The sequence below is a fragment of the Theobroma cacao genome, chromosome 6 (genome assembly GCF_053813885.1).
Source record: "Theobroma cacao isolate CCN51 chromosome 6, ASM5381388v1, whole genome shotgun sequence".
In the NCBI taxonomy this organism is placed as follows: Eukaryota; Viridiplantae; Streptophyta; class Magnoliopsida; order Malvales; family Malvaceae; genus Theobroma; species Theobroma cacao.
The window spans coordinates 470,917-488,675 of record NC_142644.1 but is presented as its reverse complement, the minus strand read 5'-3'; the positions used below and the strand labels follow the sequence as shown (position 1 = coordinate 488,675).

The 17,759-nt window shown below is 35.0% G+C and overlaps 3 protein-coding genes across 6 annotated transcripts; 1 reads left to right on the top strand and 2 right to left on the bottom strand.

Annotated features, from left to right (window-relative positions):
- Nucleotides 1-634: 634 nt before the first annotated feature.
- LSD1 (LSD1 zinc finger family protein) lies at nucleotides 635-7,581 on the bottom strand. The gene is made up of 8 exons (XM_007022876.3): nucleotides 7,280-7,581; nucleotides 7,120-7,191; nucleotides 6,246-6,359; nucleotides 3,323-3,433; nucleotides 2,217-2,329; nucleotides 1,239-1,319; nucleotides 1,076-1,129; nucleotides 635-952 (listed from the first exon to the last, which is right to left on the bottom strand). The coding sequence occupies exons 3-8, from the start codon at nucleotides 6,355-6,357 to the stop codon at nucleotides 911-913; spliced, it is 513 nt and encodes a 170-aa protein (XP_007022938.1). The 5' UTR covers nucleotides 6,358-6,359; nucleotides 7,120-7,191; nucleotides 7,280-7,581; the 3' UTR covers nucleotides 635-910.
- A 987-nt stretch (nucleotides 7,582-8,568) lies between these two features.
- On the bottom strand, nucleotides 8,569-12,478 carry LOC18595078 (vacuolar protein sorting-associated protein 2 homolog 2). The gene is made up of 10 exons (XM_088807474.1): nucleotides 12,256-12,478; nucleotides 12,003-12,047; nucleotides 11,633-11,722; nucleotides 10,825-10,925; nucleotides 10,665-10,736; nucleotides 10,285-10,356; nucleotides 9,899-9,979; nucleotides 9,756-9,791; nucleotides 9,584-9,645; nucleotides 8,569-8,891 (listed from the first exon to the last, which is right to left on the bottom strand). The coding sequence occupies exons 1-10, from the start codon at nucleotides 12,287-12,289 to the stop codon at nucleotides 8,831-8,833; spliced, it is 654 nt and encodes a 217-aa protein (XP_088663600.1). The 5' UTR covers nucleotides 12,290-12,478; the 3' UTR covers nucleotides 8,569-8,830.
- Nucleotides 12,479-13,625: 1,147 nt separating this feature from the next.
- HERK2 (hercules receptor kinase 2) lies at nucleotides 13,626-17,568 on the top strand. 4 transcript variants are annotated; one of them, XM_088807469.1, is made up of 4 exons: nucleotides 13,626-14,061; nucleotides 14,177-14,211; nucleotides 14,291-14,417; nucleotides 15,025-17,568. In XM_088807469.1, the coding sequence occupies exons 1-4, from the start codon at nucleotides 13,984-13,986 to the stop codon at nucleotides 17,260-17,262; spliced, it is 2,478 nt and encodes an 825-aa protein (XP_088663595.1). In that variant the 5' UTR covers nucleotides 13,626-13,983; the 3' UTR covers nucleotides 17,263-17,568. The 4 variants fall into 4 exon arrangements, with proteins under 4 accessions (XP_088663595.1, XP_088663596.1, XP_088663597.1 ...); XM_088807470.1 differs by lacking the exon at nucleotides 14,177-14,211 and having other exon boundaries at nucleotides 13,627-14,061; nucleotides 14,307-14,417; XM_088807471.1 differs by lacking the exon at nucleotides 14,177-14,211 and having other exon boundaries at nucleotides 13,628-14,061.
- Nucleotides 17,569-17,759: the final 191 nt, after the last annotated feature.

The following is a 17,759-nucleotide window of genomic DNA, read 5'->3' as shown; positions in this document are numbered from 1 at the left end:
AAGATGCTTCACATATTAAAAATGATGTGAAATATAAGCACTTAAAAGATTCAATCTAATTCTAATACACATTCGATCAGACATAAAATTCAAAACTCTTGTCTGAAACCGTGACCAATAGCCAGTGGTCATGTTGATCCGTGCGATATGCTCTTCAAACTTGCTCTTAGGCTTCCTTGGTGATTGCGTTTGGCTGCCGAAGTCCAACACCTTTCAATTTACATAGGAAGTACCGTTTTATCAGAATTTTTAACCCAGGATAGAAATACTTCACTTTCGAGTAAACTTCACCGACGCTTTTTTCAGTGTTAACTTCTTTTACATAATATTTTATATTTCTTTTTTCCGAATTTAACACCTAGACAACAAAAATTAACCGTAAAATCTTACTTGATGAAAAAATATCTATAAAGAATTAATCAAAATGTCGTGTAAAATAAATCAAAATCCCAAGGACGTAAGCAAAATTTACTTTTTTTTAGTGAAAAATAGAAATATTATTGCACTTTTAAGAAATATCAGCAGTTAAGAAAGGCTCCAAAGATGCAGGAGTTTCCTCAACCTGAAACAAAGCATATCATGTCCTCTAAGGACCAAAGCCAATTGAGCAAAATAAGCCCAAGGTAAGAAGAGGTTCGACAGAAGCATAGAAATTATCTAGTAGATGAAAACATTCACTAGGCTAAGCAAACATTATTTCAGTTTGGCAAATCATATAAAAAACACTTTCCCCACCTCTCATTACTCCAGATGCACATCACACATTCTTCAATAAATGTTCACTGTTTCCCATTGTCCACATAATATACACAAACCAATTTCCATTTCTATCTTTCCAGCAATCATAACAATGTTTGTATGCATTCTCCTATCAAATAAAAGAGCAATCAAACTCAAAATTCTCATCCCATCATTTCTTGTCTGTCGTTACGCCAACCACGACATTGGTCACCTGCAATATCGTAGTTTTGTCAGCATGCTTTATGCTCCCCCCACCCCACTTTCAACTTGAATAAAAAGCTCAAGAAAACGAAAAGAATGTATAACAAAAATATGCACTTAAACTTATATTTACCAATTTGCCACTCTCGTCAACAGACATGGGGTTCTCAACGACAACTGTTTGGCTCTGAGAATGCAGCATTGGCGGCAAAAAGTTAGATTCACTACACAGTTGGTAACCCAAAACCATCTCCGTTTTCTCACTATAAGAAACAATAACCAACTTCAAAACTTACTGTTGAAGTAGATGGTGTAGTCCCTGTCGCAGCTACTCCATTAGGTCTGTTTACGGGAAGTGGAACCCGCACATTGCCCATCTGAATGATAGATGAGAATAGAGAGTGAGGAATACGTAAAGCACCAAATACAGTTCCTCTAGACAGAAATGTATACACTGCATCTCACACCGATGCCCAAAATATTAATTGCATAGACATAAGCAGAAAAAAAGTACTTATCCTTCTGCTTAAGTATAATTAAAATCATTCTATAGGGAAAAAACACAGAAAGACAGCTTTCTGAGAATTCATATTGTGAATATTAGATCAGGGGCATTCATTAAAAGGAAACATTAATATATTCAAAATTGGTTTGTAAACATAACTTGCAAGCAAAATTATTCCACAGGGTACTGGGATGCACAAATTTTGGATATTTGAGAAGTAAATGGCCATAATAAGATGGCAATGAAAGGGTACCAGCAAAATTTGCCCTACCCTTCCCTGAATCTTGCTAAGAAATCCAAAACCCAAAATAGCCCAAAGCCTCTTTTAAGAAAAGGGAGTTGATCCTATTCCCATTAAAACTAATCCTGCCCTAAATCTCCCAATAGCTACTTAATTAAGATGGGGAGTAAGACCAAGTTTGAGAGGAATTGCCCCAAAGTTGAATTCAATCAGGAGAGAGAGAAGACATAGACAAAGGACCCGAAAACAAGAACACATGATTATGTTTGGTACATCACAACAGCAAAGAGCTTGCAGCAACTGCACAAAAACCAAATAAACGGAAACATGCAGATATGCACCATTATATCAAGCCAATAATAAATTAGTAAGGCCCTTTTTTAGCCTTTTTTTTTTTTTTGAAAAGCCTTTTTTAGGCTCTTGTGAAATGAATGTAAATCTCTAAATCTCTGCAAATTCTTAAACATATATTTGAATGTTAATGATAAATGCAATAATGAAAAGTTGTATCAATTGAATATTACTTACTCCAACATTAGTTACATATTGACAAACAGCACATTTGACTGATGGAGCTCCATATGGATACATTAATGTCGTACGGCAGTGCCCGCAATTGATGTGAGCAATCTGGTTGGATGCTTTTTTCATAGTCATGAGATCCAAAAAAAAACAAGTCAGTAAATAAGCTGGGGACCATGAAAAAGTAACAAACAAGCAACATAAAGAATAAACTTTTCTTTTTCTTTTGAGAAGAAATAAAAACTACTAATTCAGTTGCAAGGCAACCTGGAAATGCAATGATCAAAAGTTGAATGAGGAACCAAAGAAGAGAATACTGCACTGTTTGTACTCACTTCTCAAAATTCATGGAAGAGTATATAACTTTGTGAACAAAATATCTGTCTTCATTATCGAAGGGAGAATGGTTGAGCTACAACTTAAAATTTAAATTTTAAAGACTGAATTCACTGCTAGGCTGAAAACCATTCACAAAAAAGTTCCAATTCAAAGCTCTCTAAGACAGAACTAGAGTCTAAAACAATCAAACTACTTTCTGTAAAGAAGCATATTAAGATGATTTAGTTACTGGAATAGCTTAAATAGCTGCAAATAAAGCTCTAATTAACAACCACAAAGACACAGGCTAAAAGTGCATGCTCCAACTTGAATCCACTGCCACACAAAACTGCAAGTGCATGCTAGAAGATGAAAAAAGAAGAAGCACCTTAATTTGATTGGAACAGCCATTGTCAACATGGCAGACAAATTTTAGAAGTATACTAAGATCATTTAACTACTCAAAATAGCTCAGACTGCTATTAAATGAAGAATACAATAGTCACAAGTTAAATGCATGAGGAACACCTTGTGACACTTGAAAAGTACAGAACTGGAAGCACTCATCAGCAAACAGAACCACACTTTTTTTTCTGAGAAAACTGAACCACACTCAAACTTATATACAGTGCAGAAAAAGTTAACAGTAAGAAACAAAAATTCACTCCACAAGCATTAGATTTTCATTGCAGACCAAAAATGATTTTCCATTCTTCTTTAATTCCAACAGTTCTGCACTTCCAAATATTACAACCACAAATTTACATCTCATGCAAAAAATCATTATATTGTACCTTGTGCAAAGTTAATGGTGTGACAGCAAGAGCATCTTACACTTGTTGCTCCGCGTGTATACATTAGTAATGTTCGACAACCTCCACATATGAGTTGAGCCATGTCATTCCCTGCAGGGTTAATTTACAAACTTAGGTTATCAAACATAAGATTCTTCTCAGATAATTGACATATTTACATATTTAAGTAAGCGGATGTTACTGGTCACCCCACATTAATGATTTCTTTGCCTTAAATTAAATCTCTTGTTTCAGTAGAATATTCTAAAAAACAACAGCATCACCATTAGCATTACCAGAGAGTATCGAGTTATACATCAACAACACAACCAACATGAAAAAGGAAAAAGAAAATTCATCTAAATATACAATACAGTGGCATTGCAGTCAGTTGTCTGTTAAAAGGATCAGGAAAATAATACCTAGAGAACCATGTACTAGTACTCTAGTTGGCAGGCTAGTTGGCAGGTTATCACCCCGGCAATCAATGAAAGCCATTACTAATCTTGCTAAGGTGTTCTGATAACCAAACCTTTAGATATTAAGGGCCAAATCAAGTTGCACATTATGTCTAAGTACCAGATAAACGAAAGTTAATGTTGCCAAGAAGCGCAAAGATTGTAGATAACAACCTTGAGAGGGCTACAAACAAGCCAAGTTGAATGGTAGATCTAAGCATCTGGCCAAGATAGAGTCATACTTTCAGCGGTTCCAAAGGAGCATGGTTTAGGGGCCATAAAATTTGTTTGAGGTTTGTTTGGAGTGCTCTTAATTAAACTTGGTTATTATCTAGCTTACACACAATCAAGTTCACATAAAGAAGTAACTATAAAAGCAAGAAAATCCACACTACAATGACTTATGTCATATTAAAAAAAAATTCAACAATCAGACAAGAGCATAACATAAAAATCTCTAGAACAAACAGCAGTGAATTCTCACTAACAAATTGTAATGAGTTTGATTTCACTATCTTTATTATCAGGTTGATTTGATTTAGTTGAGCCAATGCTTCACTTCAAAAGGTAATAAGTCAGATTACGCAACCATACCAAGTGGAGGTATATTGCATGTTAGCCCATTCAATATAACATTTACTTTGAAATTTTGAATGATTGAATCAGCAACTTCTGCAGACAATGCCTCACACCATTAAAAGTTTTGCAAAGAAAAGACTTACGATCCTTTTGGTAATTGCTTTTGCTACTTGCATTTTACTATTTGCTTTTGGTTAAGCTTTCTAAAACGTTGATAATAAAGCAAAAAAGCAAACAATAAAAGCCAAATCATAATTAATTAAAAATGAACAAATGACTATAATGTAACACCAATCATAACATCATTAGTCGAAATAGATGTAAAAACATGCAATTTTTTAATCTAAAAAAACAACATTTTAAATTTTAATTTTGTTTGCATTTATATCAGATATGCTTTTTGCCTTTTCTCTTTCAAAAGCACAAAAGGAAAAAGCAAAGATAACGACCAAAGGATACCTTAAAAAATTCACATCTTGATCACATGTTTGAATCCTACAACATAAAGTGACAAGGGAGATACAAGAAGTTCTGGAAAATCATGGCAGGAATCAAACATGTTGGCAATTCCACAAAATAAGTGACTGTATAATGGTTAATAAGAAGAGAGAAATATCAGGACTTGTCGGACTCCGAAAGGCTTATAGGCTGTGGGAGGGTGAAGAAGTGAGTATTGAGGCATTCCTAGTTTTCAAACATACAAACCAGTGAGTGATATCAATCATCTGACAACTTATATGTTAGGCAAGATGATCTCTAACTGCAAAAAAGGTAAGGATGATTCTTGGCAAACTATATATCCACCATGTGTAGCTAATGACTGACAAAATCCAACATAAGGCACAAAAAAAACCAGCTCCATCAGTTGTACCACCCAATTCCATGCTCATTTCAGCATTTAGGCCCATATTTTGTAATAAAACCAATGACCAATATTTGTGGCAAACCAACATAAGGCACAGAAAAACCAGCTCCTTCAGTTGTACCACCCAATCCCTGCTCATTTCAGCATTTAGGCCCATATTTTGTAATTAACAATGACGAATATTTGTGGCAAGGCGGCAAACTTAGCAAAAAATTTCATGTAGATGTTCGCAAGACTACAAAAGGAGACTCTTGGATCCCTATCAGAGCTTACTTTACAAAGCCAAAGTAAAACATTCTCAACTCTCTAGGCAGGGAAATGGTGCTGGAGGAACTAAATAGGAAATTCTACGGCAAAGAAATCTAGGGGAAAGGGGCTGCTCTTTTGCTGTCTCTGTGGAGCATTAATGGAATTGAAATATTTGGAATTGTCTCAGTGCCCGTGATTCAGGCTACCAAGGCTCTAGGTCTGAATCATCAATGCATGGAATACTAAAATTACTAGGATCAGGAGACTTCAGAGGAAAAAAGTAAGTTAAGAAGTAAGCTTTGGGATTGAGTTGCTCTCTACGTTTGGGTTGATTTGATGAAACATGGTCAGGATAACCCAAGTCACCATCTGCATTACTCTGCATTAAGAGAAACGATTAGTGGCTCTAGCCTCTTCATTTCTAAGAGGACTGTTCAAGTAGGCAAGTCCTCAACATACAAGTAAAGCAGAGAAATCCACTAGGTCAAAAGGGTAAAAAGGAATCCACTAGGTCCAGCCATTCTTTCTTACTGGAAGTAGTTCTTGATGGCACTAACAGATCATACACAAGGCCACTTAGACAATAAGAAAACTTTACCAACTTTAAGAAGTAGATCTCTTTTGAGTTTCAAGTAATAATACTCATGCTGATGATAATGAAAACTAGCAACTGTTATTGCATGCACAAAAGAACAAGAGAAATTTAAACTGTTCACAGCTTCAGAAAACTAATGGATGGTTTTATATTTTGCAATTTATAAATGAAGCGTACCAGGGGGAGGGACTTGGGTAACTGTATTGCATAACGCGCAACAAACATTTGCAGCCCCTCTAGGATAAAGAAGAATGCTTCTACAGCCACTACACACAAGCTGGCTCTGCATATCTGCAATCATTGAAAAGAACCACATAAAGATAGTTTTCCAAAATCTCAATATAACATTAATTAGCTATTTACAACTGATATTATTGGTTTTGAGATACATTCGATATAAAGCAGATGGTAGAAAACTCTTATCCCATTAACCCAATTAGTCAACCTCTATGAAGCATAATGACCCCTAGAGGTCAATATCCATAACATTCAAAAATATCGAAATTACTAGCGAAAAAAAAGTCTATTATTAAAGTATATAATCAGACTGGAAGAAGGCACAAGACTCCTTTAACTACTAGCATTCAATGGCAACATAATGAGAGTGCAATCTCGAAGTACAATATCAGATATACAAAAATCATATGCATCAACACTCATGTTCACATAGAACCGAAATTACGAACTCGAAATTCCAAAAATCGAGAAAGTAAAATCATTAAAAAGGAATAGTACTATATGGTCCAAAGTGTTAATTTTTTTTTTCCAATTTTTCCTTCAGAACAATAATTACCTCCATTTTTTTTTCTTTTTCCCTTTTAATCAGATAATTAGCAACATCTCAGCACAATTAACACTTCCTCTTTTTCAAAATCCCTAGCTAATGCAAGTTATAGCAGGCAGGGATCAGCCCATAATCTTTACTTACAAAAAGAAGATGAATTCGTTCACATAATACAATTCTAATTAGAAAAACAAACACTATTGACGAACATAGATAAGATCCAAGTTAAACCCCCAAAAAAGCCAAAAAAAAATAATTAATAAATACCCGATTTCCCGTCCTTCAACAGGGAACCGATTCCAACCCTTAGAGAAGCAATCGAATTGAGAGTCGAAGTTCCTTCCAAACAAAAATAAATCGTAATTAAGAGGTAAAATTAAAAAAAAACAATAATAATTAATTAATAAAGAATGAACTTGATTCTTACCTTGAAGAAGGCGGAAACCTTGATTAGAAGAAAAAGAAATGTCGTTAAAGGAAAACTATAAGCTGTAGTTTCACAGATACGATAAGATCCGCTTAAATTAAGAATCCTGTAATCACGAGGCTTTGGGTCAAACCAAGAAAAACCGATTTTTTTTTCTTTTATGTTTGTTTGGTTTTTGAAATATGGTTGAAAATTTTGGTATATAAATAAGTTAGCGTGTGTTTGGCTGATGGGATTGGGATAATCACAGCAGTAGTTTCCTGGGAATTTGGGTTTTTAAATGTCGTTACGATTTGGCCCCGCTTTATTATTAGGTAAAAAGAAATTTCAATAAGAATCCTTCAAACAAACCCAAACGCTAAATAATGAATTTTACACTTTTACCCTCCTATTATTTACTTATTATTTTCTTTTATTTGTTGAGAGAGGCTCTTGGTTTTGCTTTATTCCTAAACTTGACCTCAAACTTTATCTCCAAGAAAATTAGACTATTCCAAAGAAATAAAAAGAAAAATGTCACCCACTTTGGGATTCATACTCTAGAAGGTGGCTACTATGAAATGACAACATAATATAACTCATACATGTAAATATTCAACTTTAGAGAATAGTTTTATAATTTTATGTAAAAGCACAAAAAAATTAAAATTTTTATTTTCTTTTTATCGTAAAAGATAATTAAGGCTTAGTTTGATATTAAAAATAATTAATGTGAAATTTAATATAAAAAATTAACACAAAAAATGCAATTTTTAGATTATATTTTATGCTTGGGTCTCCATTCTCCATGCTCTAAGTAGCCATGGGCTGTTTTTTTAATGAAAATAATTAAGTAGTCATATGTCAATAAGTTGATATTTAGAAGAAGACAAAATATATGTGATTATTATTTGATTTAATTTTTTTTAATTTGATCTTAAAAATAAAAACAAAATGGAAATGCTAAGAAGTGTGTTAATGTCCATGGATACACAAATGTCCATTTGGGTCCCATCCACAAGCAATTTATACACAGATTGTCCATGGATATGTACAGCAACACAAGTGTGTAAATGGGCTGTTAGAAATTCTAGTGAAGCCCTTTTGTCATCTTCAAGAGTAAGCACCCTAATAGCAGTGATAATCACTGGTTTCATATCACTGTTTTGAACCTAAAATGGACACCACAATCAAGCATTTGACTCATTAATTAGTGCATGATCTCTCTCTCTCAAAAAGAATAAAATTTGAATTCCCATTCTCTAAATATAAAAGAAAAAATAGACACCACACCACCAAAAAGATGTGCATAAAGAAAAAGCATCTAATAATATTAAAATGCAAAAAGAGGAACAGGAGCTGCGGTACAAGTAAAGGATTTCTTTCATCAACTCATCCTTTTTGCAGAACATATCAAGGTATAGAACTACTTTAAAGAAAATATTGTAATCCGGTTGGTTATTCAGGTAAGTAGAACAGTTCTGTTCTTCATGATATAATTTGCTTTCTACTTTAGATAATTTATACAGCGATGAGATTTTTCCAAGCAAGTTAACGTCTGTGCCTATGCCATCATATCCGGCGAAGAGAGGCCAACCTTTTCTCAAGTTCATCAACATCAGTAGATTCAGACCTGCAGATGACCATAGTACATTGTTAAAAAGTTTAATCCCTGTGTGTTTATCTTCCTACTGCATGTTTATAATTTCTTTCTTCAGCATATACCACTTTGAGAAAACAGAGAGGAAAAGTATCTGGTTCTTATTTGAGACTGCAAAAATTATTCTGAGTTAATTAAATTAATAAATTATACAGTGCAAAGTTGCATGGCATCATCATAAAGCTTCATCTACATAGCACACAACAACCCTATACTTTTAGAATATATCTGTTATTCCTTTATCTTTTAAAAAAATAAATTAACAAAATACATCACCATGCTATGATTGCCCCACATCACCAACAATATTGGGCAATTGGCACAACTGCTATCTTGAGGTTACAGACTATTTCAGTCTTTGCAATGTAAATAATTCAGAGCCACTGATTTTCAACAGCTGACTTCTATGCAATAACCAATTAACCATAGATGTTGAGTATGTGTTGAAAGTATTACTATCATTAGAAAGGGAGACGGCAATAGGGGAGGGTTTTTTTTCCAGTTTAGTAGGAGTCTAAAATAAGAAGTATGCAGTACTACTTTGTGAATGAATGATGATAAATAATGCTCAACTTTTTGCATTTAAATTAACAGAAGCAGATCTAGATGATATTTTAGTGGACAACATATATATCGAGATTTTGCTCACGAAAAGTCATATATACCTAGCATTAACCTCAGAAGCAGCATTCCTTGATGCAATCCGACCTTTTGGAGCTGAGGATAGCTGTTCAAAGAATGGGGCAAAATTAAGCATTTATCTACACATTCTTGCAACTTAAAAAATGCAAACATATCATAGAAATTTTTTGATAAGATCAATTTCAAGAATCGAACCTGAGAAGCAATATCCACTCCAATCTCATCAAGCACCTGTGTATCAACTATATAAATCAGAGATCTAGGGATTAACAGAATAGGAACTATGCCAAGAAAACTAAAATGGAATAAAAATACTGTCAATAAATAAAACATCTCACCTGGTTCGTGAGCTCCTCTGTTTCCTCTTCAGCCTCATCTTTATCTAAAGTTTCATCAATAGCTTCTGACATCATCTCTATCTGCAAAAAGATCAAGAAAACAAGCATTACTACATGAACTCATATTACAAAACATACTAAACAGCAACAATGAAGAGAAACACCGCTCTCACACATGTCAATCCACCAAGCTCTAAGTTTTTTCTTGCAAAAATTTCGATATGAAGCAAGTATGCATTATTGCACTGAGAACAGAGTTAATCTATCTAATTAATTTTGCGTCATTTTCTAGGTATGATCACCAGGTATTATAGCTCTCAAGGCTGAAGATTGTATGAGGAGAGAATCTAAAAGTAAAAATATTCCCAGAAAACAAAGAGTATTACCGTCATGTCCATTTGTGCTGACTGCTTTTGGAATTCTTTTATCACTTTTGCTTGTTTTTCTGGAGCCATTTGCTGCAAAAGGAAAGATAATGCAATGATCGAATATGAGAACCATCTAACCTTGAGGAAAGAAGAAGCTGCAGAACCATATTGTAGTACAAAACATGCTAGTATAACATTTTCCAGTATATTATCCTATTTGCCAATCAGATCATTGACTCCTTATTTCCAAAACTTCTTTACCTGTCACTAGAGCTAAGCTGAACAGCTACCAATGGAAACATCAGATTGACTTGATTTTTGTTCTTTAAAGGACTTCAAGAATGATAAAAAAAACAACAATATATAACATTTTCTACTCTAAGGTTTTAGATGCAGACCTTGTTCATTGCTACCATTGCCTTAGTTGCACCTTTCATTCCTGTAGATATTGAGGTACTGGCATATAATGCCTGCGAACATAAAAATAAAATATTTAAATTAATAGTGATACAAACTTTAATTATCCCAGCAACTAATTTTTGATTGTTGAAACTCAACCTGTGTATGAGTTGCTACACCTCTGATTTGGGCACGACTCCCCTGCAAATTAGTTATTTGTTGCCGCAGCCGTACAAGTTGGCGAGCTAAAATTCTAGTAGCTGCCTAGAAAACACATACAGGAAATTAGATACAAAAGAACAAGCTGAGAGCTTGGGGAATTAATGGAATTCTTAAGCAAACACACCAGCAAGATTTAAAGTTATGAAATAATTTGGGGAATTAATGGAATTAGTGGCAGGGTTCTTGATAAATACAGCAAAGTATCTTGATAAGCCAGCAAATTTCATAAACAGACAATGAGGTATTTATGGATCTTTCCATGATTTGCCATTACACACCAGCAAGATTTAAAGTTCTGATTCCAGTAATGAGCAGGTGTGCATTTCTTCCACATCCTGAACGTTCAAGACAGATAACTCAAATACAGAGGAACGATTATTCAAAATCAGCATGTCTTATTACATCATCTAGTACTTATTTTACACCAAAAAGGTTGTTAAAGATGATAGCACTTCCTCAAACAGAAAGGCTTCAAGATAACGAATTTCAAGCCCGCTTGTACAACTTTTATAACCTAAGTCACGCAAAATGTTTCATGAGACTATGCCTCACATGTGTACTCACAAAACATCTTTTAGGTTTGGAACAATCCCCAAGCGCTACAATAAAAATACCTCATTACCAACATTGAAATAGCCATAACTTAAAATTCAACAATATAAACAGACTTGATAGGCTGACAAAATGTCATACGTATATGGCTTGACAAATATCACTGGCCATTTCTTTGAAACTAGTATTAAACTTGCCTCGTTTCCAGTTTTGGCCGTCTTCTTGATCTCCGCCACCAATTTCTTTTCTTCCAGCTGAAGTGATGCAATCTCACGTTCAATGCCTAAAAAAAAAAAAAAACAGAAAAATATTAGAGCAATCTGGATAAAAACAAACATGACCACTATTTTCAACTCTAGCTGAATAATAGGAGAGAACAAAGGAAAAGCCCAACACAATTTGAAACACATAAGATTGTATTTTGGAATTCCATGTAATATCAGGTGCATCATTGCTCGAAGAATGAACGAACTTGAGTGTAATTTCAAAGAATCTCAGCTTGGACTAAGCAATTTCGAATATGAAGCATAGAAGAAATGGAAAAAAAAAAAACCCAGACATACCTCGGGTCGCAACCGTCATTTCTCTCTTGCTCGTCCGCAAAGCATCTGAAAAATACAACAAATTTACAAATAAAACGGAAACAAAACAAAAAGAGCAGTGCACAGTCTACACATGAAAATGAAGCTTTCCAGAGTAAAAAAGGAAAAGGTCAAGAGAACACACACAGTGAGAGAGAATCTAACGGAATTTCAGTGAGATCCCAACAATGCCGAAGAAAAGGCAAAGGCAAAGACAGAAGAGAAAGTGAAATACCTTTGGGAGATGTTTTCTTCTTGAAGATGTTCATGATGAGATGGTGCAACAAATAAAAACCCTTAAAATGTAAGAATGTGAGAGAGTGAAAGGATCTAAATTTTGGAGCAAATCTTCCCTTTCGGATGCCTAAAACCCTTTCGGATGGAAATGGATACCAAAGAAAAAGGAGAGCGTGACTGCGTGAAGGTGCGCCGTCGTCGGGGAGCGTGCTGCTGCAGTGCTTCTCCTGCTGCGCCTTTTCTTTCTACTCATCCAACGGTTCGCGTGGCCCCGCACCGCAAACTAGCCGTTACAAAGAATTTCTTTTTTTTTTTCTTTTTCTCATTCCTTGTCAGATTTTTATTATTTATTATTGTTATTTTTTTATTCGTTAAAATTCATGTCCATGTGAAATCAAGGATATTTCCTCGTTATATTAATTTTTTAATTATAAAATAAAAAACTCATTTCAATCCAAACGCTTCTCGATTTTAATATTTAAATATTAAATAAATACAAAGTTAATTAAGCTTTAATATCATTTGTATCGGATCCACATGTCCAACTCAAACAACATATTTATTAATTAGATAAAAATCCTTCTTATCTCTTACTAACGTTTTATTTTAAATATGATTTAAAATTTAATTTATTTTTATGAATTAACTTTAATCTATTAATTAAATATACATAAAAAATAATTTTAAATTTATTTTAAATAAGTATTTAATTGATTCAAATATTTAATTTTAATGTGTAGATATTCGGATATAAATCTAAATAATAATTTTAAAATTTAATCAAATATTTATAAAATTTGATTATCTTATCAAATAATAAGTTTTGAGTTAAAAAAAAAGGGGTAAACTTAGTTAAATGATGATTGAAATGGGAGCTAACAAGTGGAATCCAAGGTAGTTAGATGTCAGTTGGTCTACAAGCAACCATGTCCCCATCTTTTTTATTTTTCTCCCAATTTCTCTTTTATCTATTTTCAAAAAATCAAATGGATAAAAAAAATTTTAAATACTTTTTCCTATTTGAAAATATTTTTTTCATCCATTAAATGTTCATATTTCTTTCTTCAAGTATCCCAAATTAAATATCCTCTTATTTTTTATTTTTTATATTATTTTGATAAAAAAAATTTTGTTATTTAATAACAATAATAACAATTAATGAATTTTAATAGTTATTATATTAATTATAAAAAATTTACAAATAAAAAAATAAAAAATTAAAGGGCAAAAGAGTACACTATGGTACGGAGGGAGGATAAGACAAGGTACAGCTTTTGCAATAATTGTAAAATGAGGGACAGATTAGGAATTCTAAACAAGAATAATTGCTTTGCTTTGCCTTTCCACTGCTCATCATCTCCCGGACAAATGCATGTGACGCACCTAGCTAGTCATGGACACCCATCTCTTAGGCCCTCTTCCCTTCTCTTTCTTGCATGGCGACCCACAAGTCATAGTTTTATGACCCATAGCTTGAAAGTTTTCTTTTTCTTTGAGATATGAGAACCCATCACCTTACACCTTAGTGAACTTAGACTTAGAGGACCTGTTCATAGAGAAACATGGCTAGAACCAATTCAAGTTGTAGTAATTACTTGTGTAATTATAGTACATTTTGAAACTCCAACCTGTTAAAAGCTTGGTGGTATTGGTTTTTAAAGCTTAGTCGGGTGAGAAAATAGAATGATATTGACACCTCTTGCAAGGAAACAACAGTTACAAAAAGATGATTGATTTAATTAATGGGGGTGCAGATTTGATATGTCAGATTCTTGCCTCTTTCCTAGAGATACAACAGACAAGGGTGAGATGAAGTGAACTTTTCCAATCTGTTTCCAACAACAGCCCATGTTCTAGTTTCTTATTCAGATAACCTTATCATTATTTATTTATATTTTTTTCTACTATTTTTCTCTTAGATTTCTGTCATAGTCCTTGCTGCTCACCTGATTTGGTATCTTTCAACCAATCATATTCCATTGCCACCCATTGTGTTTTACCCCCTTTAGTCTTTGACTCTTTTTCATTTTCAGCTCATCTTGGGTGCAGATCTGCAAGATTACTTCTTTTTCAGTAGGCCAAAGTTTTTCAAAGGGAAAGTTTATGCTTTGGTGGGGTTCTCAAGGGGAAAACTCAAATACCCAGATTGGATCCATTGAGGTAAATTCATGTTTTTGCTCCAAAAGGGTAATGCATGTTTTTCAAGTTGCTGAGATATGAAATCTCAAATATTTGTGAACATTTTGTGATTGAATTCTTTCTTCTGTTAAGGCTTGATGATAAAGGGAATAGCTTTGATGCATTTCTTGGAAATTAAAAGTAGCTTTGTGTGACATGCTTCTGTTGTTAGTATTGGTTGATTCATGCTATTCAACTAGGAACAACCTTTTGTAATCTTATTTTCTCGAGAAGAATATAGGAGAGAGAAAAAAAAAGGGTTTCAATTTCTTGAGGGAGTGTGATAATGGGGAAGGTTCAAGGCAGTAAGGTCTTGTCTTTGCTCCTTGTTATTGTATTTTCTGCAAGTTTTAGAAAAGGAGAAGCTCAGTCAAAGTCTTTTCTGATAAATTGCGGCACAAATTCTAGTGTCAATGTGGATGGTAGAAAATGGGTTGGCGACTTGTCCCCTGATAATAATCTCACCCTTAGTTCTCCTGGGGTTGTTTCCACTACTTCTACACTAAGTGGTGATTCAATCTTTGCCCCTCTCTATAAATCTGCCCGCCTTTTCAGTGATGAGTTGAATTACACGTTTAATGGAATCCAGGGGAACTATTTCTTGAGGCTTCATTTCTGTCCCTTCTCCTTTGAGGACCACAATGTAAATGAATCTTCTTTCGATGTTGTGGCAAATGGTCTGAAACTCTTAGAACAATTTAATGTTGCTGGTGAGATTGCACACAAGAACTTGTACCTCCAAGGTACGGGAACCAATTTCAGCTCGTTCTCCTTGGTTAAAGAGTATATTTTACCTATTAATTTGGATATGCTTGTGATTGAGTTCACCCCAACAAAAGGATCGTTTGGATTCATTAATGCCATGGAGATGGTCCCTGTAGCCGATAAGCTTTTTGCAGATTCAGTCAGTAAAGTGGGTGGAAATGATGCAAATCTGAATCTAAGTGGAAGGGGAATTGAAACTATGTATAGGTTGAATGTTGGGGGTCCTGAGATTAATGCCAGTCAAGATTCAGATTATTGGAGAACATGGGATGTGGATTCTGGCTATATGATCACAGCAAATGCAGGTTTTGAAATACAAAACAGTTCTAATATTACCTATGCTTCTGCAAATGATTCTTCAGTGGCTCCTCTCCTTGTGTATGAAACAGCAAGAAGCATGTCCAACACCGATGTGTCGGAGAAAAGGATCAATATGTCATGGAGGTTTGAAGTGGATCCTGATTTTGATTACTTAGTCCGCTTACACTTCTGTGAGCTGGTTTATGATAAGCCGAGCCAGAGGATTTTCAGAATCTACATAAATAACCGGACTGCAGCAAATAATTTTGACCTTTTTGTCAAGGCAGGTGGAATAAATAAAGCTTATCATCAGGATTACTTTGATGCGGTTTCTTCAAAAATCAACATCCTTTGGATTCAACTGGGTCCTGACACTGCAGCTGGTGCTTCAGGCACTGATGCTCTGTTGAACGGGCTGGAGATTTTCAAGCTTAGCCGAAATGGAAATCTTGCCCACGTGCAGATATATGATTCAACTGGGAATTCAACTCACACTTCCAAATCTTGGATTCTTTGGGTGGGAATTGGTGCAGGTGTAGCTTCTGTTGCCATTCTTGCAGCTGCTGGTACATTTTTGTTTTGTTTCTGCAAAAAACAACGAAGAGAATCGGGTGACATGAAAAACAACACTCCTGGATGGCGACCATTGTTCCTTCATGGGTCCATTTTAAATAGCACTGCTAATGCCAAGGGATCATCTAGACTTCAAAATATAAATGGATCTATTGCCTCCACTGGAGTTGGCAAGCAATTTACACTTGCAGAGATTCGGACAGCAACAAATAATTTTGATGAAAGTTTAGTGATTGGTGTAGGGGGCTTTGGTAAAGTATTCAAAGGGGAGATTGAAGATGGCACCCTTGCAGCGATAAAGCGGGCAAATCCACAATCCGAGCAAGGGCTTACTGAATTTCATACTGAGATTGAGATGCTTTCCAAGCTTAGACATAGGCACTTGGTTTCCTTGATTGGATTCTGTGATGAACAAAATGAGATGATCTTGGTCTATGAATACATGGCAAATGGGACTCTTAGAAGTCATCTGTTTGGAAATGATGTCCCACCATTGACTTGGAAGCAGCGATTGGAAGCATGCATTGGTGCTGCTCGGGGACTGCACTACCTTCATACAGGAGCAGAGCGGGGAATTATTCACAGGGATGTTAAAACAACCAACATTTTGTTGGACCAAAATTTTGTGGCAAAAATGTCAGATTTCGGGCTGTCAAGAACTGGTCCTTCTCTGGAGCATACCCATGTTAGTACTGCAGTGAAAGGGAGCTTCGGATATCTTGACCCTGAGTATTTCCGGAGGCAGCAGTTGACAGAGAAATCTGATGTCTACTCATTCGGTGTGGTGTTGTTTGAAGTTGTTTGTGCTCGTGCTGTTATAAATCCTAGCTTGCCAAAAGACCAGATAAATCTTGCAGAGTGGGCAATGAGGTGGCAGAGACAAAGGTCACTCGAAACCATTGTTGACCCACATCTCAGGGGAAAATATTCTCCAGAGTCAATGGAGAAGTTTGGAGAGATCGCAGAAAAATGTCTTGCGGATGAGGGGAAGAACCGGCCTACCATGGGGGAAGTTTTATGGCACTTGGAGTATGTCTTGCAGCTTCATCAAGCATGGATCCGTGCCAACACTATGGACAATTCCTTTTCAAGCAGTCAGGCCTTGGGGGATCTAGAAGAGAGAGAAGCTGAAAATAGGCAACATGATGGAAATTCTGGTTCAGGGGAATCCAAACCAGAAGCTATATAGGTGGATCTGATGGTGAGCTTGCCTGATGACTGTTCAAGAGCAGTAACTGTATTCCTTTACAATATCATACTAGTAGCTTAAAATTCTTTTATTTTTGTTGTATTAAACTCGAAGTTTGCTGGCGTAAGATCCCTACTAACCCTGCAGTAAGGGGAGCCAAATATGGGAAAATCATGATAATGTTTCATTTGACTATGATGAAATGATCAAGATGCTGATTTGTATCGTCTTTTTTTCCTGAATCGTTGGATCTGGCTCAACTTATGGGTAGGATGAAGTCAAATATCTCATCTAGATTATGACCAATTGAAGTTTGTGAGTGAATAATGTGATCAATGGTGGAAGCCTCAAATTTGATTATTTTGTCCACACTGCCATATACCTTTTCAAATAGTTCAGTTCAATTTTCAAATAGATCATTTAGTACTTTCTCGAAATAAATGTTCTCGAGAATGGTCGTTCTTTGGTAAAAAAATGAACCAAACAGTGCAATAACC